This window comes from Drosophila pseudoobscura, chromosome 2, assembly GCF_009870125.1.
Source record: "Drosophila pseudoobscura strain MV-25-SWS-2005 chromosome 2, UCI_Dpse_MV25, whole genome shotgun sequence".
Taxonomy (NCBI): Eukaryota; Metazoa; Arthropoda; class Insecta; order Diptera; family Drosophilidae; genus Drosophila; species Drosophila pseudoobscura.
Window position 1 is genome coordinate 22,778,449 of NC_046679.1, and position 26,889 is coordinate 22,805,337.

Below are 26,889 nucleotides of genomic sequence, written 5' to 3' on the forward strand. Positions count from 1 at the left end.
CTCCTCCATCCGATCAACGAGTACTTCCAAGCATGCCCCCTCTGAGTGGCTGTGTGTGTGTGCCGCACGTAAGATTTAATCTTTATTGATTTATTTTGTTAGATTTTAATTTATGACACCGATGTAGGCAATCATTTTTTCTCTCTGTCCCTCGCCTCACTACCGCTCTCTCTTTTTCTCGCTGGCACTGCTGGGGCACGGAGAGTGCCCCCACTGCACACGCTGAGAGGCACCATAGCTCTTGGAAATGTTGGGGCACCGGGAACCAGCTGTGCCAGATTTCACGAGATACTGTGGCATGTAATTTGCATTGTGGGTGGATTAATTAATCAAGACATTGTTGCCGAGCTCCATTCGAATGCTAATCAATTATGGATCTATAGGATGGGACGCTAGACAGTGCGTTCATGTGAAGAAGAGCGGGTTTCTGTCCACAAAGGTCGCCTGGAAGCAGGGTTAGCTTTCTCTCCGCCGGATAGGATAGGTCGTCATCCTTAAAATGAAAAAAATTGTTGTTGAGAGTTGGAAATTAGTTAGTGGCGTTAGTTACCCATGGGACTTCCACTTTCTTTGGAGTCATGTTTCTGTAAATGGATCCAGAGGTGATGTTCGCCTTAGGTATAGGAATATATTGATTTCTTCTCAACCAGCCGCATAGTTTACTATACCCTACTACATTCTGTCTTAAGACTTATTTCTCCACCACCTTTCTTATTTTTTGCTTTTTGGGACATTTCCGTGCTGTAATCCCTGTGAAGCATCGTCTGTCTTACCATCTCTTTCACCTTCTTCAAGGATTATTTAGAGTGAAAACTTTCCATTACTTTTCGCTGCCATCCGAACCCCACACTACCTGACAGCACCACCCACCCATCCGCCAACCCCTCACAGAACCGACCAACTTTGAGTAACGGCCCCGAAGCTCTTGCAACATATCAGGTCCAACCCCCAACGTCATGGCTGACAACCCTGGCTGGTAACCTTTCATTTAACATTACCCACCAAAATCCCAGCAGCCAACTATTAATTTCCCGACCCCTCCTCCGTCCCACCACCAGCAGCACCCCTACCCTTGGCACAAGCAACTATGAAACTTCAGCTGTAACGCACAGAAATTTTCATGTAATTTGCTTTCAAGTTAGGTTAAAAGTTTTCGCCGGAGCAGAAACCGTTAATCAACATTAATTACACATAACCTCGCACCAGGTCCAAGACTTGCCACGCCCACATGCGACATGCAAACGAAGATAAAGAAGAATATACAGAAGGGTGGCTTTTTGGGAAACCAAAGATCTGGATGCCCTACTAGAAGCTACTTATATGATTTAGTGATTCATTTCCCTGTGTTACTTATAGACTTGTAGATCCTTTAGTGCACCCTTGCAAGTAAGGGGCTATTTAGAGGTAGATGGAGATGGTTCCATCGCGCTCTTAAGGTACGGTTTCTTCCCTATTTGATTAGCAAAAACTTACTCCAAATCATAATACCCCTCTGCTAGGGTATTCAAATGGCGAAACAGAAATTGTAATTTACTTTAATGAGCAGCATTTAGTCAGCCCACAAGTCCAGTTTGAAAGAGGGAGGGTCGTACTGGGTGTACCATGATTGGATCGGAGTACCAGGAGAGTGTGAGAGAGAGAGAGAGGGAGGCACGGACAGTGGGATGTCCACTCCGCAGTTGTGTAATTAAAGTTGGCATCACCGGCAATTGCATTTTGAATTTGAAACGGGCCGATGGACGACAACGACAACGACAACGACTACGACATCGACGTGGACGTGGACGGGGCCACGCACTCAATTGTCCGTGCCTCGTGCGGCCCACTCAAAGACATCACTCACTGACCCCCACTCACCCGATCCGACAGACGCTGTCCCGAGCACCCTCCGTCTGCACCCGTGGCTCTGCCCTGTCTGTCCCATCCGTCGCCACTCGTAGTCGCCGCTCCGTAATCTGCAGGCTTATTGTTCTCCCTTGTTCAAGTTTCCGCTCCCACTCCCGCTCCCGTTCCAGTACCGTTTGTCGACGTTGTCGTTGTCGCATGTTCTTGGCATTTAATGAGTGTCTCTCTACATCGGCCCTGCCTTCTCTCTAAGAGTTCGATACTTGGGCCATTGATGTGTGGCTTCCACATCGGCATCGGCACGGCATCGGCACGGCATCGGCATTGGCGTCTACTGTCTACCGTCTCCGCTTCGTTGGCCATTTTCGTATGCATGGCATGTATTTAAGTAGGCTGCTGTTAAGTGGACATTAGGGGCATTCTGTGGATGCTATGTGGGCACACATATGCGGTGGGTGACCTTATATAGAGCACAGAGTCTTGACTGGCCACTTGCCATTCGCCTCGAGTGGCCATCGAAGAGAAATCACCAAGAATTCTATGCTCAAAATAGTTATTGACGGATGTCTGTTGGAGATCACTCTATACGTACTTACATATATCCAAATGGTAGGTTGCCCGACATACATACATGTATGTACGTATGTATGTATGTATGAGTGACTACTTCTTCGGAACTTATGCCGCATGGTGCATTGAAGATATGCAAATGAATGTCTGCAAAACGATATTAAGTGGGAGCTGCATCTGTAAAATTGTATTGGGCTAAGCTTATCGATCCATATGTAAGTACATATGTATTGGAATAGTATCCCACTGGAAACATTCAAAATGTGCAGAGAATCGCATGTTGAAGATTTTATATGTTATGATCTATATATGGTATCTAGCAAATATAAAGCTTAAACGAAACTTCCCTAAATCCCTAATAAAATATATTATCTCTTGGAATTATAACGTAGCATATAGCACTATATCATTTTCTCATAAAAATTAGGATTTTGATTGGATTCACAACTCCCTATGATTAATGGAGATCCATCTCTATTCATTATAGCATTAATTCACCTACTCTACGAAAAGTTGGCTTCATATCATACCATCTGTATCTCCTACTGTGGCCCTGTTTAAACAGGCCTTAAGTTTACACATTTCCGAGTTCAGAACGTGTAAGATTACATTTTTTTATAATTTCCTTTTTTTTGCGGCGTTTCCTGTAGGACATTTTTATTGTGATCGATCTTCTTTCGGCAGTTTCCTAGCATCAAAGGTCGACTGTTGTTCGTTGAATTTTTGTCGTCTTGTACTTTTTGGTCCTTACATCAGGCCATTACATTCGTTCGAATTTTATATTTATTCTGATTCTGCAAAATTATTTTCAAGAGGGTCCATTTTTAATATGATAATGAGATGCATGGTTTTCAAAAGAAAGCTTAAGGACTTTCAAAGCTGAAAACCTGAAATTCTCCTCAACAAAAATTGTACAAAAGAAAAGAGTGGTTCTGGGTGTGACTGCTTTAGAGCTGCTGTCGGAGTGGCCAGTTTTTTTTTTTAAATCTTGCGGTTTATGTCGGCGTCTCCAGTATGGGTCGGAGCTGTGTCTACGGTTTCGTGTGGTATGCCACATATGGACCCGGTCCTCCCTGCTGCTGCCGGTGCATTCATGTGGAAATGAGTGCAGCCGCCAGCACACACACACACACACACACAACACTGCATGCAACACAAAAACGAGGAGAGAAAAGGAAAATAAAACCAAAACCAAGCCTCGCACAGTGGGAAAACAATGCCAATGGTTGCCCCCCTTCTGTCGCTCCCTGTGTCAGAGCTTCTGCTTCTGCTGGCGACTGCTGCATAAGTGGTAATAATAATTCCGCTCAAGAGGCGTCGCCCGGCGTTTCATTTCAATGACACACAAACCGTCGACAACAAGACCAGCCCTGAAGGAAATGACGAAGCTTTTGATACCCTTTCAGATGTGGCAATCGAGTCGTTCCTCTTGGGGTTGCAAACGTCGGGTCGGAATCATAGAACTCTGTATAGCGCTGCTGGATGCTGGAGATGGAGATGATTATTATGATGCCGCTGACGTGAATGGCAAAATGCTAAATGTTGGGTGCAGCAGAATCCGTGTTTTTGTCATCGAGGCGACCCGCATCGTCTAATGGCACACACACACACACACACAGCAGTAAAGTGCACATATGATCCAATCCGAGCTGCATTTGTAAGGGGGTCTCCGCTATAGAAGGAATACTGTATACCCTTTCTCCATGAGAAGTAAATAACATTGAACATGAATACAAAAGAATTTAATTGGTTTACCAACCGTCTTAGAAAACTTAAGGGCTATTCTGCAGTGTGCAAAGCCCACCGAAGAAATTCACCTTCTCTTCCTCTCTGACTCCTGCCCGCCGTCACTGATCGACTGCTACTCCTTTCCGATGGCTTAATATTGCGTATGCATGGCGGCGACTCGTCATCCATTCATTGCCCCTCCGACCGACTGTCTATCGGCCTGTCCTCGCTGACGTTACCCCTTCCCATCGACTAACTCTGCTGCATTTCCCTGTCCCTTTCTACAACTGCCTCTGCTACCTCCTTCCCCCTCCCTGAGATTCCTTTGATTGCATTGTCTCGTCATGGTCTCGAGTGGTTCCTGGCACCGCTTTTTGCCCTCCTTCCCCTTTCTTTGTTGCTTTTCGCTTTTTATAGTTCTCACTCACTCCATTGTACGGGCCCCCCCCCCACCCCTTCTTCAACGTTTCTCTCTCTCTGCCGCTCACTTGACATACAATTATGCTGATGACATTGTTGTTTATATGCATATGCCTTCCCTCGCTGATGTGCTTCTCCCTTTTCATTTCTACTACTTCTCCGCTGCTTCTGGTGGTGGTGCTCTGCTGCTAGCGCTGCGCCTCTGCCGCTTTTGCTTTACCCTCGATTCTGTTGCTTTTGATTCTGCTCTCTCTGCTGATGATGCGCTTATGCAAGGTGTATTTATAGCAGGTGACGCTGTCCCAAAAGGCGCTCCCACGATGCGAGCGCCATGTGCAAGCAGAGAGAGCGAAATATATAAATATGTAAACACCGTCGATGGACGGTAGAAACTCCTCACCTCGCACAAGTACACCTTGCGCAGAAGCTTCTGTATCTCCTCTAGTACTCTGCCTTCTCTATTCGTGTACCTTTTAGAAGGTATCAAGATTTTGATGACATGTTTGAAACGTAGATCCTAATCCAGCAATATATTATGCTCTTGCATAACTCTGCCAAACTTGCTCCAAATCATACCACTATTTCCCAAATTTATATGCCATACGTACAATACATAGATCTAATAGGGTATCCGAAGCTGTGGCGTCTACTTCTTTTTATTGCTTCCTTCATCTGTTGCAACAATAATGCGGACAATTTTTATGTGCATTCTGGGGCTGCACATCACCGCTGTTGCAGTTGCAGTTGCTGTTGCTGCCGCTGCGGTATAGGCCCATATATCTCTCTCGCTCGCGTTTCTCGCATATCTCTCTATATGGCCATAGCTGCATTTTTATTGTTATCGTTTCATTGCCATTTGCTGACGCTGACGCCGACGCCGACACCGAAGCCGAGGCCGAGGCGGACGTGGACGCTGCAGGAGCTCAAACAGCATCCGAATAAGAGCAGTTTCACTCGTTTCGCGGCGGCCTTAATTAAAAATTCTTTGGGTGTCAAATGGTCCAATGATGTAGATGTTGTTGCTCTGATAGCTCTAGGGTTTCCCTTTGACCAAGACGAGGTCTTCTGCCTTCTGCCTTCTGTCCGCTCGTCTTACCCTTCAAGGGCCCCCATCATCAGCTCAAGCGCGTTGTATTCATTCCAAGAAGCAACCGCATAAATTATTCCTTTGATATGGAACTACTAAGGATTCCACAGAGTTGATCAAATGTCCTCAAAGGAGAATGAGATGAAGCGCACTGTAGATGGCCCTAAGATTACGTTTAATGAAGAGAAATGAATGAAATGGATGACTTGACAGATTGAAGTTCCCAGTTTCCCATTTACCCATTTTCCCAACTTCCCTCAAACCCAGCGAGAATCTAATAAATTTCCACCAGCACGTATGTAACACAAAATATGCGTGTAAATTTCATTTATTGATTTATGGGGAGGTATTCCACATATGAGGATAAATGCATGCGTTATAGGGTTGGGTGGAGAGGTGGAGAGGAGAGGGGATAACATTTGTATAAATACGCAGAATAATGGCATCTCCAATGTGCGAACTTCCTCTGACCATAAATCAAGATGAGCCCGGGACCAAACAAAACGATTTTCATTTTCATTCTATTTCTGCGTATCTCCGTCTCCTTTCCGCGAATACTGGTACATACTATGTATATTCTTTTTTTTTCGGCTGACTGCGCCTGGCTGGCCCCACCCTTTTTCTGTGGGTCGGTGGAAAAGTTCTATTTGATTTGGTATTAGGAAGGAGCAAAACTGCTGAGCTCACATAAATTCCGCTTTTAAACAGAAATTAGTGTGGGGCCAGGGCCGGAGAAGCGGCAGAACGGCATGGAACGGAACTTGGAACCGCCCGAGAGATTAAAGTTGGAAACGTGCTGAAGTACGTGGCTGGGAAATCATTTTGTTCTGGCTGCCTGGAAAATACTCGTTTATTTTTTGCCATCTCAGCCCTGCCCCGGCTCTGGCTCTCGCGCTGGCTCTGGCGCTGGCTGTGGATCTGTCGGAGAGATGGGACGTGAAAGTTTTTTGAACCGAAAATTACTTGTGCAAATATTGCTTTGTTCAATCGCCGGCTGCTTGGAAAATTATGAAGGAAAACTTGCCGCTACTGCTCTGCTCTGCGTTGGAGCAATTAGAAAAGTTTCCGGGCCAACTGTCTCAGATGGCATGAGGAGGAAACTTTTCCACCGAGCAAAATCAAAAATCAATAGCCAGGAGGACGAGAGAGACAAAGAAAGCAACTTCATTGCCACAAAATCACAAATTGAATTTCCCAAGAAGACCCACACTCGCACTCGCACACAACCCCTTTCTTCCTTCTACCTTCTTCCTCTTCCTTCTGGCTTAGAGGGTGCCGTGCCTCTATTGACTTTACTGCTTTAATGAGATTCGATTCGATTCGATTCCCGGGGCTCTCTGCGCCGCTGTCAAGGCTGAGCGCATGCCTAACGCCCTTCCCGAAATCGTTTAATTGCACACGCGGCCCTTAAAAGAGACCGAAGTCGAGGTCCGTGGTCCGTGGTCCGGCACTACCTGCCCTATTCCCTGGTCCCTGGTGCCTGGTCCCTGTTCCCCAGGTCCCGAACACATGGCGCATAGAGCGAGTGCCTCGTAAAAAATTATCTCTTGCATTGTTTCGTGGCACGGTTGGGGTGCTCATAAAATCTAGCAGGGCCAGGCCGTGCCCAACCCTAGGCACGAAAATCAAACGACCCAGACCCAGACCCAACCCAACGCAACCGAACCGAACCGGCGACGGTCGGCATAAATCACTAGAAACTTGTTAATTGTGCGCCTATTTATTAGATGCATTTGGTGTTCGGGAAAAATTGGGCATCGAGGTGGTAAGTGATAGGAAAAAACAGACAGTCGACAGCCGACAGGTGACTGGGGCTGAGGGAGTGCCCCTGCCTCGTACCCCTGCCTCTTGACTCTTTCCGAGTTCGATAAGATATAAAGACACTTCAGAGGCAGTGCAAACGGACGGCGACAGCGACAGCCCCGACCAAAGTTGAGAAATCAAACGAGCCGTTTCAGAGAATTCATTTCAATCAAACACAACACTCATTGAAATTACGGAACAAGAAAGCTTACTTTCTTTGGAAGAACACTTTATTGAGTGTTATTAAATATTAAAAGTGCCTTTTAGGAACAGGTTCTATATACATATCTCTTCTCTCCCATTGAGGAATACAATTGGATCAGAGCTATTTATAAGTTCACCTGCTAGGGGGTACTATCGATACAATTTAGCCCAGAACTTAACAACCACATATCTTTCTTTCCTTAATAATATCTTTTGTTAATGCATTCGAAGTGCCAAAAGTGCCTTGCAATTGTGTATGATCATAGCATGATCAATAGTTGGGATTGTAAGTAGGAAACCCTATAATTTCCAAGGGTATTTAAAGCTTCGACCCACTGCATCCGGTCTTGATTGCTTGTTTCAATGAAGCAATGTGGTTTAGCCACTTTTGATCTTAGTTAATCTTCATTTTGCAATAAAACCCGTTTCCCCTTCGGTTGAGTGTAGAATGATGCTGGCACAAACAGAGTTTTGAATATCATTCGGGGTAGTGGTAGTTGCAATCTGCTGCCAGTTAGATCGACATCATGTCTCCTAGAACCATCAGTGCGGTGAGTCTCTGGGGATTCGATGAAGAATTTGTAGATAACTAAAGTCCCCCTAGTGGATTCTTGTCCTGTGGATTAGTTGCTGTGAGCTGGAATCAGCCTGCGGCAGGGAATACCAACTGAGGATCACCCGTCCAGATGGAACAGGATTTCGCACTGAATCGGTGGTCGAGGATGCGGAAGGCCATCGACAGATCGAGGGAGAAATTCGACAATCTTACAAAGAAGGAGGCACTCTAATCCTCTTTTACAAGGCTGGTCCTGATGGATATCGCAGTCGTTACACGTACGAGACTGGCGCACCTCTGAATGGTACGGCCTCTATAAAGAGAATCGGTGTGAATGCTTTAAAATCTTCAGCGGGCTAAACTTCAGCAAAGAATGTAATGTAATGTGTTCTATAAAATATTCAAATGAATTAAAATTTGGTTTTAAGTTTTAACTAAATTTAATTTTATTTGTTTCAAATTTGTATCTAAAAATGTGATGTACCCTATAAAAGATTAATGTATGCAGCTTCACCTTAAAATAAAAAATTAGAATTCAAGGAATTGTGCATCATTGTGTGGTTTATTTTTGGATTCCACAAAAGCCAAGGCAAAACAAGTTTAAGCCAAACGAGTAATTATTATACTCACGAAATACCTACGACAAATAGTATAAACATATACTCAAAACCCATTTAATGGTCAGAAATGTATTATTAGTAAATATACTATATGATTAATGACGTATTACATTCGTATAGGGATCCTAATGATTTAATATACTATGATAGAAACCCATTTCTCTAGAGTATTCGTGTTCCTGTTCATACGATTGTTTTATCCTAGTTCTAGGCTAGTTTTTTTTCAACCTTTCCGTACATAAATGTGTACATATGTACATATTTCCACTCCAATAACGAACTGAACTCCCCTGAATTACCCACATACCACCATCTATCAGTCAGCAATCCAAACCATTTGAATCAACATAAGCGGTAACAAATATTTATGGGCAATGGAGCGAATGTTTCCATTTCGAAGCGCTTATTTATTTGTGAAACAACTTTTTCCAGCCAAATGCAGGCGCACACCCATACAGACACACACACACACAACAAATAGTATCTGCGAGTGTGTGGTTATGTATGTATGTTAACAAATACAAAATTCTGTTTCTGTTCAAATTTGTGTGTGTTTCGAGTGTGTGCTTTTCTGCTTTGCCAGCTAGCATTTAAGGTTTTTATTTGGTTTCATTAATGACAATGCCGTTGCTGTCGTTGCTAATATTGACATGTTCCATCGCTCCCTCCGTTTCTGTACATAGTATGTATATTCTCTATATGGTAGGGCCCTCTGTTTTCTACACTCTCCATATGGCAGAGGGGAGGTCGTGGCAGGGCAAAGCAAAGTCAATGGCGACAAAGTCTATAGTGCGGAGGGTCTCTGGGTTTCTTTTAATCCCCAGTGCTTAGAGATTACCTGAATTTGTTGTATTTCATTGCGGATAGAGCCGGAGGAACTAAGTGCATATTCTTTGTGATACGCCCTCTGAAATCCATTCGATTAAATGATCCAGCAGACTTATTTTTCAAATAAAAACACTCTAATTGGATATTATTGCATGGAATACTGGTGATTAGTGGCAAATTATTTAGTAGTATCCTTCACATAATTTTTAATAGTATATTTTCCTTCATAAAGTGTTATAGAAGTCTCATTTTTAAAGTTTCAATGCTCGAATTTTATGATATATTTTATGGAACCATTTCCTCTGGCATTGGGGGGCAAGTTTCATAACAAATCTATCAGTTTTCCAGCCAAAAGTAGTCTTAGGTGCTTCCCTGATTGGAGTAATCTCCCATTTCCAATCTCCCAGAAATTGGAAATGGAAAGATTCCAAGCTTTCGCCCCGAAATTGTTGAATGGCGGGTATTTTCCCGTCGTTATACTTCTCTATAGCCTTCGCATAGCTATTCTTATATATTTATGTTTGCTTAGTTGCTTGACGATGATGATGATGATGATGATGATGACTGCCAACTGTCGACAAGGGCCTCTGTTGTTGTCTATTTATAAGAATTATATTTGCACTCTTTGGGGCCCTGCTGTGCTCATTTGTATTTTCAACAAAGACGTTGCACACATGTCTGCACACACACGCCTGTAAGTGCGAGTAGAACCATTCATAGGAAATGTTTCGTGTACCTCAATTACTTTCATAAATTATCAATAATTGGCTAATGTGCGGTTATCAGCAGCGAAAGCGCGGAGCCATCTGCCAAAGAGTGGGACGGGGACGGCGGACAGGGGACAGCCAGCCAGTATCCCCTTCTATCAGGTGCGCAGTGCGCACTGAGTGGGTCGGAAAATGATTTGAAATTCATAAGCTCATTAAATTTTCAACAGACAGCACAGCCCAGCACACTCCTGAGGAGTCAGCAGGAGACGCTAGTCGGTAGTCGGCAGTCAGCAGTTTTCCATGGCGTTCTCCACGGGACAGGGACAGACACTGGGCAAATACAATTAAAATGCCATAAAGCAAATTAGCCAAGACAAACTTTTCATATTTTGCCGCGAGCTGCGCAAATTAGTTGGGGGCCAAGACAAGGGATAGTACTGGTACTCGCACCAAGGACTATGCACCATGATGATGGGTAGAAGTCGAATGGAACGGAACGAAATGGAATGGAATGGGCAGGATGATGACGGGGGCCGTGCGCGCACTAAAACACATCCTGCGCCTTTGGTAATTGCCGGGCGGCGCACTCGTGCTGGCAACTTCAGCAAATTGTTGGCAATTATGTGGCACAAAGTAAAGTAAAACACACAGCGACAGCGACAGCGACAGAATGCCACGATGCGACGGTGGAAAAATCCAGGAAAAAACTAAGCATTCCCGAAACAGTCAAGGGAAAATCTCTTTGCTGGCCAGATTATGATGAAAGATCAATGTGGAGTCGACGAAGGGGTTACTCAGTAGGCGATAAGGCAAAAACAATTACTTTTGGCGGAGTGGAAACTGGAAGAGCTATAAAATAATTCAGTAAAATCAGTGTTTTTAAGTAATCTACACAATCACTGACTATAGGGATAGCCGTCGCATAAACATGAAGTTACCTATATTGCATTCGTGGATATCTGAAGTTCTCGTACGTTGAATTCAAATCTAGAATACTCTGATTTATAGGCCGGAAATATCCGTATACTTTTTTCTCCACGACTACCCAAAACTTTCCCCCTTCAATGTTCAAATATTTGAGTAATGGGTATTAAAGGTAATGAGAATACGAAACCGAAATCTCAACTCTGGGGTGGCAGCGCTCTGAGCCCTACGTGAAGGGGCACGTCCCCCTCTGTCCGTTCGACAACCTGCTGGCAAGTGTATTAAATTATAATTATTTGTGCATGACAAAGGGTCATGAAACATGCCTAATGACACATTTGCCACAGACTCTGAACAAAACGCAGGGCTGCTCCAGTGCCGGCAGCCGCAACGGGGAATGGCGGTGGCAAGAGGCAGGAGGCAGGAGGAGGGTCGCGACATGCACACCCAAGGGGCAGACACACTCTCTCTGGCTCTGCCTCTGCCTCTCCCTCCCTCCGGGCGAGTCGTCGTCGTCTCCCTGGATATCGACATGGTCCGTATGTATGTATATATGGTTACAATTAACCACGCTCGTTATGTTCGAGGCGTGCGGCACCCAAAAAGAAATTAAACAAAATTGCTGCAAAACTGAAAATTTCTACTTGTAATGCAACACCAGAAACGAAACCAACAGCAACAGTGGCGTCAGCAACTAGGTTGGGCTCGTGGAACGAAGCATCTAATACCCTTAAGCAAACGATCGTTGCCATGGACTTAATAGGTTTTCAGGCTGGTGTCTGAGCTTCCCTCCTTCTCTGCTGGGCAAACTTCGTTTGAAAATGACAAGACTCTCCCTGAGAGTGTAACAACAATGTTGAAGTTTGTTCTAGAGCCAAGCCAAGGATGGAAGCAGCTCCATTTGGGTTGGAGCCATCGCAGAGCCAAAGCCAGCGCCAGAGCTGGCACTACCAAGCCATATACTCGTAAACTCGTACTCGTACACCAGTCAGGAGTCAGCAGGTTTTTGGACTAATGTCTATTAGGCATTTGCCTTCGCTGGAAGTTTGCTGCCTGCCCTGCTGCCTGCCCTGCTGTCTGCTCTGCTGCCTGCTGCTTCTGCCCCTCGCAAAAGGGGCAACTTTTCAGTTGCCGCTGCCGCACAGTGGAATGGACAAAAGTTGGGGGAGCCAGCGCCAGTGCAGAGAAGCGCGATAAGAGCACTTGGGAATGTTTCATGTTTTTTGCTAAGGGCCTGCAGATAAGATCCTTAATGGTGGTCTCCACATTTAGTTGGGTTCGGCCTGTAAGCAATTTCGGCTTAGTTGAGTGACCATTTAACGAATGTTTAAGGCATATTTCCGCAAGGAATTTGTTCATTAACTTAAGTATTGGCTACCCAAAAGGGAACAAACTTTTACGAGTAGTACAGAACGTTGTTAACTGATTCGTTTCAAAAGAATTTACCCTCATATCACCAAATAATAGAACCACTTAAAACTACCATATGATCGTTAAACAGCATTTTGCTAATAAGCTCTTGGGGAAATGTGTGTTTTGTGGTACATAAATTGAATGAATTGAACAAATTAAGATTGGACAACAATTGGAACTAATTATACAGAACAAACCTTTAGTAGTTCCGATAAAATTAGATATTGCAACAGCTGGAAATTACTGGAAAACACACATTTCAATGAAGAAAGCCACTTTATTTTATCGTTGTTTACAAAATGGACATTACCAGAGGCCATTCGTATTTAAACGGATTATGTGGAATGATTTGCATTACTGATTGATTCAATTAGTGGCGATTATGAAGGGAAATACTTGATGTAACGAGAACACCTTCTATTAATATTTATGTATATTCTGAAGAGATTATCCCATTCCATAATCAGGATAATCCCAAATCAATTCAATCAAAATGTACATAATAGACCGCAATACTCGTATTTCCCAGATATTTCTGTCCATCTATCCAACTCATATTTATACCATATTGCTCGTATTCCATTCAAAATCCGTTTTCTTAGATCTCCAGCAGTTTATGGGCAGCATTTCTCAACCTTTTTTATCCATCTACAACAGCAGATGACGACTTACTTTCGGTTTTCAACATGACATGGCTTCTAGCTACAGTGCAATCGTACACCCAGGCCATATATCATTTGTCCTCTGGGGATTAATGTTACATTTGTTCCATTTGAAGATCGGTTCCATGGGTCTAGCACCACGGTGACTGGGCAGGGAAATTTGAGTCTGTGGTCCGGACCGTTTCGGCTCAAAGAAAACTCAGCTTGAGTCTTTACCTTCTTCTACTTATTTTTCTTATAGTACTTCTTCGTTGGGCTCTACGTGGGCAAACAAAACTAAAAAAAGAGACAGAAATTCATAGAAGATGACAAAAATAACAAAACATAAACTAGACAAACATCGATAAGAGCAAACGAATGGACGGACGGACGGACGGACGGACGGACGGACGGACGGACAAGGTCCGTTCAAGAGAGGGCGACGTGCCTAGGAAAACAGAAATGTACTAAGCAAATACGTGCATATGGTATGGTAATAGATGTGGGTAGGTAGGACACAACGGAGACACCTCTTCCCGTCTCCCGCTGCCAGAATTTCATTTTGATTCCTAAGCGAATTCCGTAATTAAACGGAAACGCTTCAAAATTAGGCAGAACGGGCAAACGATGCACAGAGCGAGAGTGAGAAAATGATATAATGAATCAGAATGGAGTGGGAGGACAAGGGAGGGAGTCACCCATGAATCCCCTGGTTGAGGTATGGGGACCCAAATTATTCCCCTGAGGTTATTCATTATTATAAGAAAAACGCCCATGGCTGCACTCTTCGTAACGCACAGAATATATTCGAAACATTTTAGTATTCATATGTAGAAATAATGGAATACAATCTTAGGAATTTTACTTATAATATAAGAGACGGAACTATGTTTAAAATTACTTGAAAGGCATATTTTTTCAACTGCAGACCAGACTTAAAATTTGAAACTGATATAAAAATGGTAACAAAAGATCCAACCCTCGAATAGAGTACAGTATTGTTTTGATATGTTTACCATTCTCTATTGCTGTGTACAAGTTTCTGTTTATTAAAGTGCTCCATACGTTACTTTCCTGTGTAGCAGTTCTTATCAACCTGTGTTGCAGAACTATAAAGAACCTTCATAAAATACACCATAAACTATAGTTCTAATGAATATTCCCCTTGTCACACAACTTTTCGGAAACACTGTATATCTTTTATACGGGATGATGGTCCCATGTCGCATACTGTAAATTTATATGGGACGATGGTCCCATGTCCCATGCTGCATATTTATATAGTTGATGGTCTGATGTCCCATCCATATGCGTCATGTTGTCGTTGAGGCCTTTGCCGTCCCGTCCCTGGTCCGCAGAGTCCGCTCGTTCGCTGGCAATTGCTGCCAGCTGTGCTCATAATTTGATATGCGCCAAATTTGATTCGAGTTTTGCTCTTTACTCGCTCAGACGTCGCTTTAATTAGCTACAGTTGCTGACTTTTTAATGGACAGCAAACGCAGAGGGATGGGACATGCCACAGGGCGAGGGATGCCGGGGAGTAGAGCTCTTAGTTTCAGTTTATATTACGGACTCTACTCGACTCGACTCGGGTTCGGTTCGGTTCGGTTTGGGACTCTCGTTCCCTGCTTATCAATTGCGCTTAAATCGCGGACATCAATTACACGTCTGGCACGTTGCCCTGGCAGGCCTATCAATAAAATGTGCCGCGTTTCAAGTTACGTTCTTTTCTGTTTTCGTTCGTGTCTGTTTTTTTCCGAAGCGATTTAATTGAAACACAAGCCCGGCACAGGCCCAGGCCCAGGCACAGCCCCAGGTCCAGGTCCAGGTCCAGGTCCAGGGCACTGGCACTGGCTAAGCAGGGAAGGCAGAGCCAGGCATTAAATTTAAGCCGTAGACATAGACAACGGGCGACCGCATGGAAATTAATATCGAGCGAGGGTCTCAATGCTCTTTCGCGAGAGATTTAAGCCTGAGTGCTTCTCCACTTTGAGACCACTGCGTGAGCGGAATGGGAGTGGAATCGGAGCTCTACTTTGGGAGTGACAGTGGAATCGGAGCTGTACTTTGGGAGTGACAGTGGAATCGGAGCTGTACTTTGGGAGTGGTATTGTACTTTGTGGTAGTGGCACTTGGTAGTGGGGATCGGGTAATCGGGTAAGTGAAGCTCTATGGCAGTCTCTTTTGTAGGGGTCCTGATTTGCGTTCAACAGCAAGCTTACACCAGACCACAGGAACGTCTTTGAGAGATAATGATTTACAGATCCCTAACCAAAATGATCTTCAAACTTACTTTAAAATTGGAAATGAAGCCATATATCATTGTAGGTGAAAGATTAAACTTGATATCTTTGTAGTTCCAAAGGAATAAAATCTGAATTTGGAGTGGGGATAATAAAAGCGATAAATCCGAAATAGAATTTTATGTGGCCAAGAAGAAGATAATGATAAAAACAACATAAGTATTTTTCAATCTACATAGATACACATGTATGTATTATTAACCTATGGAATGGTAATGATAACCATTATCTGGAAACAAAATAATTCCTATAAATAGTGTCTGTAAATCTCGATTCTGTAGAAATAAAAGCTCTGAATTCTTCAGAGTTAAAGAGACCGTCTCTTATAGGTTTCAGAAACTAATCGGATAACGAATTTAAATTTATCTTTTCATCTAATGACAGGAAATGATCATTTGAAGAACTCTAGAGAACCCTATGCTATTTTCTTCCCTAAGTTGCATTCCTTCCATTAAGAAATCTCCTCAGGGCATTGCATGTATAATCTGCAGTATTATCCAATAATAATCTTTTCGAAAACTGAAAAATGTGCTGGCCAGTGTTCGTTCTGAGGCACGATTGTGATTGTGTGCCCTCTCGTTTGTGCCCCATCCTGCTCATTACCCTCAATCCTCCCGTTCCCTTTTCTCGCCTGTTACCGCAGCCTTTTTGCCCTTCTTGGTTCTTCATCAGCCTCTTTCCTTTCTCACTTTACCTCCCCCCTTACCACCACCCCACTCCATTCGTTTTCTCCTCTTTCCTTCTTACTCATTATTCGTTTCGTTATCGACTACAACAACGATGTGAAAGATTCACGCTTCAATTGGTTTCGTTTAAGCGCAAAATGCAGGCCGACTGAATAAATGCGAGAAGGAGGAAGATATTGGAGTGAGGGAAAGAGATGGATGGAGTCAGCCGGGAAAAAGAGACGGATGGATAGATGGATGGATGTACGTGAGTGTGCCTGCTGTAAGGTTATGGAAATGATTTTTGGATGCGATGCGCGCCAGTTGCATTGATTTACATGACAATTGCGAGGGTGAGAGAGTGAGAGGGTGAGAGAGTGAGAGGGTGAGAGGCCTGAGAAAATGCACAAGAACAGCGAAGGGAGATTCCTTATCGGCAGGGCCAACCCCTTTTGGTGATTTAGTAGAAAGCAGAAAGAGCCCCAGAGCCCCATTCCCCAGAGCACAGGAAACGAGGCCCGACCAGGCATGATATCTTTATCTTTAACGCTGAAAAAGCAAATCATAAACGACTCCATACGGAAGTCAAAGTTGTAACACTACCTTCTCCATCCCTTTCGGAGCCCCCATCCCACCATCCACACCATCCACCCCATCCACCAGCCACACGTAAAGTTCCGACCGAAAAACTTCGGGTATCAACCCTTAGTCTCGGGCGGAACTTCTGCTTGGATGGAGGAATTTCCGCCTCCATTCGAGTAAATAATTTTCAGACTTCTCGCACACGAAATGATGGCGAAATAAAAAAGAAAAGTAAGTTGTAATAATTTGCATTTTGGCTGCCAAATGAATTTAGCCACTCAGGCGTACTTGAGGGTGTTGCCGGCAATAGGGGAGCAGAGCTCCCCCAGTCAGTCCCTGGCAGAGATAACTTTTAACTTCAATTTTCGGATAACTTGTGCCCGGGGGTAGTAAAGACGGAGAGAGAGGGGCAGAGGGAGAGGGAGAGAACTTGGCCATCCAGTGAGAGCCACCTGCTGTTAACTCAAGTTGATTTGACTTTTTCCTCCTTTGGCCGTTTTTCAGTTTGGGGTTGGTTTTATTTTGGTTCATACGAATATATGCTAACTATCTGTGGGGGAGGGGGAGAGCGGGAGGTGGCTTTGGGAATGTTCTTTGCAATTTCTGCCTCAAATTGGAAATTGCAAAAATATTTAAATGCACTTAATTTGCGACACAGTTGGGGGTAAAATCTTTTTGGGGTAGAAGTCTTGACTAGAGGAAAGTACTGGCTGACTGTAGCACAAATACAGTGCCGGACGTAAGTCCTAGCACAGCAATTACTTTTGAGTTCACTGAGGCCTGCTTTTCCATCCCAATTTTCTAAAGGGAAATATTTGTATCGGATAAATTAATAATTTCTCTAAAAGATTGGTTTAGTTTTTATACCCGTAATTTTTTTAACTAAAAGAGTTATACAAATATTGGCATTTAGCATTTGACCATATGGTCTTTTTTTACAAGGATTCACACATATGTAGTTATAGTTCTGTGGGACTGTCCAATACTTAAACTCAAAATACCTCCAATGGTCGCCAAATCGCCCAAATTTATCAAAAGCAAGAGAGCCGCAGAATTTCAGAAGAAAATCATTCTTAATTTTCTCCTAAAAAGGCCAATAGCAAGCTTGGAATTGTGGAAATTGCAAATAGAGGTACCGACTTCCATTCGGAGCATCGTACAACGATTCAAAAGAACTTAAAAACACATAGATCGACTACTATTGCAATCCCGATTCCCGAATCTAGATAATATAAATACTGTTTTCAGGAAGCATCTACATACATAGCTGATCACTACATAAAAGTAATTATATTGTAGTGTTTGATTATAATATCGTAGAACCAGAAATATAGAAGAAATCAACGTAGGGTTTCTGGAATTCAATATATATTGAAGCTACCTATAACTCTTACATATGTAATTGAAACTATGTATGTATGGACTATTTAGGAATGGAAGTCCTGGTTCAATCTTCCTTAAAGCAATTTGATTTACTCGTAACAATGCTGGCATCCAAATGAGTTACAGAGATTTCGTAAGTTGTGTCCTTGTATTGCATTTAATTTACTAAGGAAAATGTAGTCTGTTCCTTAAAGTCTTACACATTCAACAAATTAAATATGTACGTATAATGAACCTATAAAAATATTCAAAAAATACCGGCTCAAAGTGCAAAGAAATTTTAATTAAAAACTGCACACACAGAAAATGGATATAGCCTCAAGGCCATTTTACTCCGGCCTTAATCAAAGGGAATTAAATCTCCTTTGTGTTGCAGTATAACAAAACCAAGCAAAGAAAAAAGCAACGACAGGAAATTGAAAATATTTGATTTTCGAAAATTTTCGTAAAAGAATTCCCTTTCCCGCCCCGCCAATCGATAGGTCTTTGATCTGGGACTGGGACTGGGGCTGGCCGCTCCCTCTCGCGATTTCTGCTCGAATCTTTCATTAGACGCACAGCACAGCTAAGAACTTTTTGGCCCGAATCGTGTTGCCTTTCATCTCTTGGCAGTTTCGGGGCAAGAACAGCACAGTCATGCCCTCTCCCCGGGCCCGCTCTCCCTAATTGCCATGGCATTCTGGGGCGCACCCCGATCTATAGCTTGGGAATGGGAATGGGAACGGGAGCCGAAATTACGAAATATTTCGCCTAAAGGCAGGCGAAGCTTCGACAAAGTGTTTACACCACAGGCCCGCATATCCTCTCGGCCCCAAGCCCATCCCTCTCCCCCCTCCCCATCCCCATCGTCTCCAGGACTCGGCAGAAACTACTCCTCTAGCAAAAACCCAATGAAATTCGGAATGAGAAGGGCAATTACGTGAGAGCTGGCCAAGACCCAGGCATTTAGTATAGGAGAACTCTTTTAGGTCCTCGTCCTCGACTTCCTGCCGCTCCCTAGACACACACTCAACCATTCAGCCATTCAGCCATTGGCAGGCGTTTAAAATATTTGAACAGACGGCACACAATTGAACATGGCACACAGGCAACATACTCGTTCGGACAGATCCGCACATAACCCGGACATTCAGATACATATATATGCACATCACACATAGCGAGGGGCAGAGGCAGGTGGTGCACAAACAACAGCAACAGCAATAGCAACAGAAAATTCAAACCTAGCGCCAGACAGAGGCCGCACATAAAAATTTATAGAATATTTACGTGTGGCAGGCAGCCTTTTAGGTAAAAGCTGCTTTCGGCTCCTAGTTGGCCACGTTTTCGAGTGTCAGGGCGGCAGTTGCCAAAAAAAAATTCCCTACGTAAATTGTACAATGCACGAATGGCGGCTTATTTCAGAAAAGGGCTTAGGGCAGCACGGAATGTGACCTCTGTACTGGTCGATTTCATGGTCCTGATGAATCCGAATTCGTAATGGGAATAGTGCCATCGGGTTGCGGGGGAGGGGTTTTTTGTCTATCTCTAAACTCTAACTAAATTAATCCTGGGTATAGTTTCAACAGTTAGTGGCTACATCGCTAATAATAGTGATTAAAAGCCGGAATATATTAAAGATGGTCAAAGTAATTACTTAGCATAGAACAGGCTATACTTTAGATCTTTAAAAAAGAAATCCGAGAATATTCTGTGATATCTTTATTATGCTTAATTTAATAGAGGCATCTTCAGGGGCTGTATGATATCTATAGAAAATATGTACTATAAATGATAGATTTAATAGTGAATGGGGATGGCAAATCCTTATATATTTATCAGTTGAATAATTCCGTCTATAAGGAATCAGGAATTAATAAAAAGGAGTATTATCCTAGGAGCTGTTATTTTTTAATTTTGTTGAAACTGTCGTTATATTGTAATATGCGTACACCCTACGTAATCGTACATAACTGTCCAACCGTTCTCCCGTTATCTCCCATTTATCACCTTCTACTTCCCATCCCCCGTTGCCCTATTGTTGTCTTTTCCCACCATTCTGCAAAATGCGTTTTGCTGTTTCTGTTATTGTTATAGCACTCTCTCCATCCACAGCCATGCCATGCCACATATTGTATTGTATTACCATATCTATTCGATCCGAGTCTCGGGTCTCGGGTCTGCCTCTGCCTCTGCCGCGGGGCCTCTGTCACTACTTAAGTTCTATTGTGCGCTTGGGTCACATGTGGGTCTCGTTGTCCTCTCAGTGTCTCTGTTCCGCTTCCTCCGTGCTCTCCTCTGCCTTAGCGCTAGACAGAGAGAGGGCTTTGTGTGTCATCGTCAGACGCCGTCAGCGGCAGAGGAACAAGAGCAAGCAGTAGAATGAGCAGCGGGAGAGGAGCAATAACGGTGAAGCAGGCAGAGGATGCAGCAGGCAGCGGGAGAGAAGCTCTAGTAATGGGAGCGGGAGACATCAGAAGTAACGGAAACCTAAGAAATTGCGAAAACATGTCACAAACAAGCGCGAAAAAGACCACAAAGGAAGGGACAAGAAACGCAGCTAGTCCTGGAGTCACAGATAAGTGCAGGACGATGGGGGGAAAGATAAGGAAAAGAGACAGAATGTACCCTCAGACAAGTGCAGGAAAGAGGGAAGGAAGAAAGAATGCAAGATCAGAATAAAAGTAAAAACTTTCTGGGGGAAATGTAATGAAATACACAAATGATCGCAACAGCTGCTGCTGAGAGCCAGAGAGCCAGAGAGGACGAAAGGACGTTTGGCTAACTGTTCATTAAAGCCCCAGCCAACGCCCCGTTTTGGTGTCTGCCACGGCCACGTGCCATAAATTCTGGTGTAAATGGAGCATGCCTAAAACTGTATCCCCCTGGCTGCCATCTCACCATCTCACCCGCCCCCTGGCCTAACGAGCTTTGGCGTTATCTTACAATAAATTGCTGTCTTAGTTTTGTGGCCAGCACCAATCCACCCTCTCCACCCACCCACTTGCCCTCCCTCTGCTTTGCTACCCCTAAGCCCCATCAGTGAGCTTTTTCCACCCTGAGCCAAAATTAATATTAATTTGAAGTGTGTATTATTATATTACACGGCAAAACCAAACCGAACCCAACCAAAACTTTGACATGGACTCACTGACGTCTTATTAAATATGCAGGAAGCCCGAATCAAAAGTTTTTGAGAGAGGGGTTTGCGTGGGTGGGGGCGTTGGGGAGGGGAAAACACTAACCTGAATGGCCGTTGCCGCCTTCATCCCCTGTCTCGTTTTCGCCTCTTGGTAATAAAAAGTAATTAAATTTTTGGCTCTGCCCTGCCTTCCAGTTGCCATTGGCAATATGCATTTCCAGCACTGCTGCTGCTGCATTTACGGATTCGGTCTCGTTTTCGGGGCTTACACAAAACGGAAGCCAAACTCCGGCGCGGGTTAGGGGTAGCAGGGGCAGGGGTATAAACGAACAAGTTCAAAGGAAAAACCCGGCTTTAATAAAGTGTGGATGGAATCAGGGGAGGGCTCATGGGTAGTTGAATATATGCAAATAACTGACGGTATACAAATTCTAGGCAAAATCTGTGAATGTTTTGACTGTATTCTAAATGGAAAAATTAAGAGAATTTTCCTACAAATTGTGCCTTCAGAATAATGTCCGTCCAAAGAAAGTGCCCGCCTGTAATGCTTTCACTACACTCGTTAATAAATGGCTAAAATCCATGGCCATCCATGGATTGCCGTCTTAAGAAATTGGAAAAATTCGGTGGTTATGGCAGAACACATTTTCAGTTCCACACCAAAGAGGGGTTCCTGATTTACATACTCGAATTTTCCCCCAAAGTTTTTCTGACAGTCAGTTCCGCGTGTATCCCATCCATCCATCCCATGTATGAACCAGAAATTCATTTACATAGTTTTCCCTTCTGGGCACATTTTTTGGCACTTTCCGTTGGCAAGTTTTGCGTGTTATCAAACGATTTACAACCCACAAGTGCGACTGCATAAATTATCAATAAAAAAACATAAAAAAAAGGAAAGGAAAACAGCAGACAGAGAGAGAGAGAGGGAGAGCCAGAGCGAGAGGGAGAGAAAACAACATGCATATTATAAAAGGCAGGCAAAAAATGCTAATGAGTCTTGCAGCGGTATCCCCCTTTGACTCTGCCGCCCTTGGCGGATGGTCTGCGGTCTGCAGTCAGTGTCGGAGCGAGAGAGACAGACCAAGAGAGAAGGAAGGGGTAACATGAAGAACGAGGCACTGGCCAAGTCATTTCGTTTCGCTTGATTTTCAACAACTTCCTGGCAGCAATATTTAACCCCCACTCTTCCCCTTAACCACACAGTCCGACCCCCCCCGGCCATCTCTCTTAACCTCACTCCAGTCGGAAACTGCTTCTCCCCCTCCTTCTTCCTCTTAGTCTGTGTTCCCACTCTCCTCCCTCTCCTCGCTCATTGCAATTAGCGACAGTTGCAGCACCAGCGGCATTTGGGCATGACTTTGTCCCTTTCTCACTCCAGCTCTCCCACCGAAAGAGAGCACGAGAGCACTCTCTTGCGGTACTTTGTGTGCCTTTGGAAAAGGGTATGATGAGTTTTACTAGATGTTTCCATGTAGAAACCACACAGGATATAAGACAGAACGATTGATGGGTCCACAAGGGTATCAACGATGTCGTCATCCGAGTGCAGCGCCTTCCCTTTGTATTATTTTGTTTCATTCGCTTCGCTGCGTTTGCTTCGTCCATCTATTGCTTTGTCCCTCGGCTCGCCGGCTCTCCGGCTCTCCCGCTCTTTCTTTTTTAATGACAATTTGCGTTTGTTGCTTTCATTTGTCAATGCAACGGTTAATTTGAAAACTGTCGATTTTCATTTATTTCAGCTTCCTGTTTGCGTTGTATTCAGTTCCTTCCAATGGAGCGTGTCAGCTGGCGACTGGCGGCTGGAAGTTCTAGTTTCGGGAACCGCCCAAAAAATATGATCCCGAAAACAAGAACTTAACGAAATGCGCATAATCAACCGGTAAACCAGTACAAATGTTAGAGTGCCGCTACGCATCCCGTCCCGCAGGATCCTGTGAACCCGTAATAAAAATAATAATATCCCACCCGAACCACCACCCCGGGGATACGACCCAACCGTTTCCGATTCGATTCCTGCTTTTTATGCTGAAAAAGCGTAATTAATGCGTTTTTCCTTTTCAACAATTCCCCATCCCCCCCTGCCTCCTCCTCTTGTTCCTCTCGTTGCTTTGTTTCATTCTGTTTTGCGCTGAGCGTGCAAAAAACACCAAATGTAGTGCCCTGAGGGGCCGGCCAGGCGGAGCCCAGGCAATAATGAACAAAGGCAAACACTCCTCACAAACACACACACACACGAAAGGGAGAGTGCACCACAGAGGGGAGCAGCAAACTTTATCATTAAACATCCAAGAGTTACTTTTATGTTTTATTTCCGCTCGCAAAATGAAAAGCTTAAGGCTGGCCGCTCCCTCTCCCTGTTCTGCGATTCGCACTTGAGCCGCAATATCGCACTCAAGGGCTTAATACACAAAATGCGTAAAAAAAAAGTGGGTTAGGCAAGGGTTGAGTGGGATTTGGGTACCGAAGTAATGCATACCCTCGCACTGGATAGTTACTAAGGCATTTACCTGAGATTTGTATACAATTTTCTGAAATTATGTGGAAACAAATGAAACTCTAATGCCCAACGTTTGGTTGAATAGTTTTGTATAGCAAGAGTCTTCTTCAAATGAGTCTGCCTTGCAAATGTTTGCTGAAAACATCATACCCTCTGCCAGGATGACACCCTCGGAAATAGAAGGAGATAAGAAGCGAAAGGGTAGGCAAGATAAATAGATGCAGGACAAGCAGCTGGCTGCGTACAGAAATTATCGCCGCCATCGATTTGTTATTGGAGCAGAGCAAACGAAGAAGCTTGACGGAGGAGAGCAGACAAGGAAGAATGAGAGCACGCTTAGCTTAAGCAGCGCAGTCACTGCCGGCAGAGCAGCGCAGTCAACCCGTCAAAGGCCTGCCTTCACTCTCTCACCCCCCGCCTTTCAAGGCGTCTCAAGTGCCCGTGCAAATGAGTCTTATTCCCATTTTGATTCGATTTCCATTCGATTCAATTCGATTTGGTTCACTGGGAAATGGGGATTGGGTGGAATGATACTGAAGGAGCGAGTCCCACATTATGTCTGTTTCGTTGGATGGTCTTACAAAATAATAATCAAATGAAAACCCTTTGATGTGTAGATGGAAATAACTCTTTTATGAAGGGAAGAGCGAGGAGTGGAAGCTTGGATTACAGCTTTTGGTAAAACAGCTGTTCCACGAGTATGATCAAGGGGAAGAGCTAAGAGATCTCAAGATCTCAACGATGATCTCTTTATCTCTTGGATATCACCTTTCCAACTGGTAATCCTTCGATCTTGAGGCCTAAAAACCCTAGCAAAGCCGTAGTAAATCTCAGATTTCCATATGAAGTTGCACTTTTAGAGAGTTGATGCTGAGGCCTCATATCCCTGGCTGGACAACAACCCGTCATTAGACCCAAAGGAACTTCAAGTGGAAGGCAGAAAACCCACGAACTAGAAAAGAATCCTATTGGGCGCATGATTAATGGCAGCAAATTCATTTCCGCAGGAGGGAGAAAAAGAGATTTGTGTGTCCATGGATTTCGGGATTTCAGAGGCGGATGCCTGGACGGCGGATGCGGTGCGAGATGTTCGTGGTCTCGTCGTATCTTTTGTGTATCTTGCGCACACTTCCTGGAAAACGCCGGGCAAACAAAATGTATCTGCAGGTAGACAGACCGACCAGCCATTCAGACAGCCAGCCATGTGTGCCTCAATATATCCGTGTATCTGTGTATCCGTGTATTCGTGTATCCGTGGGGTAGCTGTAAGCTGGAAATTACTGTAAATCAGCAAATCAGGTCATTAGATACATTAATCTCGACAGCACGGACAATTTATGCTAAATTATAGCATGCCATGCAAATCGAGATACAGATACATTCACACACGACTACCTAATCCCTTGGATACTTACGGAGCACACCATCTGCAAAAAAAGAACTTTGAGAACTTTCCCCCCCCGGCCAGGTGCTGCGACTGCGACCCTTATAACGAGCATGAGGCTCCCGGCGAAAACAATTTGGTTAAAATATATAGCGCCCGCATCAGCGGCAGCTAAATAATGTGTAACCGAGGGCGGGGCCGGGGCCATGTTCCCAACAACAACCCCCATATGTCAGGGCAAGTGACAGTGTTACCTGTCAGAGACCACTCCCTTTAGCCCCCGTTAGCCCCCTCCTCCGAAGCTCTGCTCTGCTCTGAAATAACTGCAATTTGAAACTGCAATCAAAATGGTTAAATGAGGCCCAACTTTGAGCCGAGTATTAAGTGTCTTTGAAATGTGTCGCCAGAGTGAAAGACGGTAAAAGACAAGGCTTGTAGAGTGGGTAAAGATTCAAAAAAGAATTTTAAATACACTACCCACGAAAAAGTACTTCACATTTTACAAGGAAAAGAGAGTAAGTAAGAACGAGGGGAACAGGTACAAGGATAGGGCTTACAAATATTAAATTAAATATTGCAAAAAGGGATGATGATATTGGGCATTAAAAAAGTGGGATTTAAAACGCTAAAAGCAGGTTTTCCATAAAATAATCAACCACCCGGTTTTTCATTGGATTCATGACTGATTTAAAAGAGGATTAGTTGGGATTTTGTCTTAGGAATACATATTTTCCAGTTGAAAACTAATTGGTTGGAAAACCGGTAGAGATTATAACTGGTCTATCATTCAAGGGATTCGAATGTATAGAATATTTGATCAAAAAGGGTAAGAATTGATCACAAATAAGTTCATATATGTATCTATTTACACCTTCCCCCAATGCCTTTTTGGAGACAACTTGTATAGTTTTTGGAACCATTCTTTTAGACGAACATCTGCTGTGACTATGGTTTAACAGAGCCACATTTGTCAGCCCAAGAAATCCTTCACTAATCTTAGATCAGCATATTAGAATACTACGTAGAAGACTGGAAAGAGCCCGTCCATAAAGTACATACAATACCATACCATACCATACCATACTCGTGCCTGTGGCTTATCCAGATCAGCTCTCTCCCATTTCCCAAGACCCAGACACCCGTTCTCGGGCCTTCCCTGAGGAGCGTAGCAGCTACGACCGGCATACCCTCACCTCAAACAAAGTGCATATAAATTGTTTGCTAATTGGATCCATGGAGTGCCTCTATAAGGCAAGACTTGATATATATATATTTTGTTGTTGCTTTTCGCGCAATTTGCCGCCGCGCCGCCGGCATTTTCAAGTTGTTTTTTTCCCCCTCACTTATTTTTACCTCTTTTGTGTTGTATAGAATTTCGTAATTGTTGTAAAATGCTGGCGAGGAGAGGATCTGTTATTATGTATTTGGAAATTATTTTAAATATATGCGATGTTCCTCGTCTAACTTATGGGGCAAGAGGAGGGCCCATACAATGCGTGCAAAGCTTTTTAGGGTGTGACTGGGGTTACGGGAAAGAACTATCGCGAACCACATAAAAAACTAATTGAGAAATGGAAATTTCGTTAAGCTTCATTCGGTAGT

General features: G+C 43.9%; 1 protein-coding gene across 1 annotated transcript; it reads left to right on the top strand.

The window, feature by feature from the left end:
* Positions 1–7,912: 7,912 nt before the first annotated feature.
* LOC6897634 (uncharacterized) lies at positions 7,913–8,632 on the top strand. The gene is made up of 2 exons (XM_002137741.3): positions 7,913–8,208; positions 8,262–8,632. The coding sequence occupies exons 1-2, from the start codon at positions 8,185–8,187 to the stop codon at positions 8,571–8,573; spliced, it is 336 nt and encodes a 111-aa protein (XP_002137777.2). The 5' UTR covers positions 7,913–8,184; the 3' UTR covers positions 8,574–8,632.
* The last annotated feature ends 18,257 nt before the right edge of the window (positions 8,633–26,889 follow it).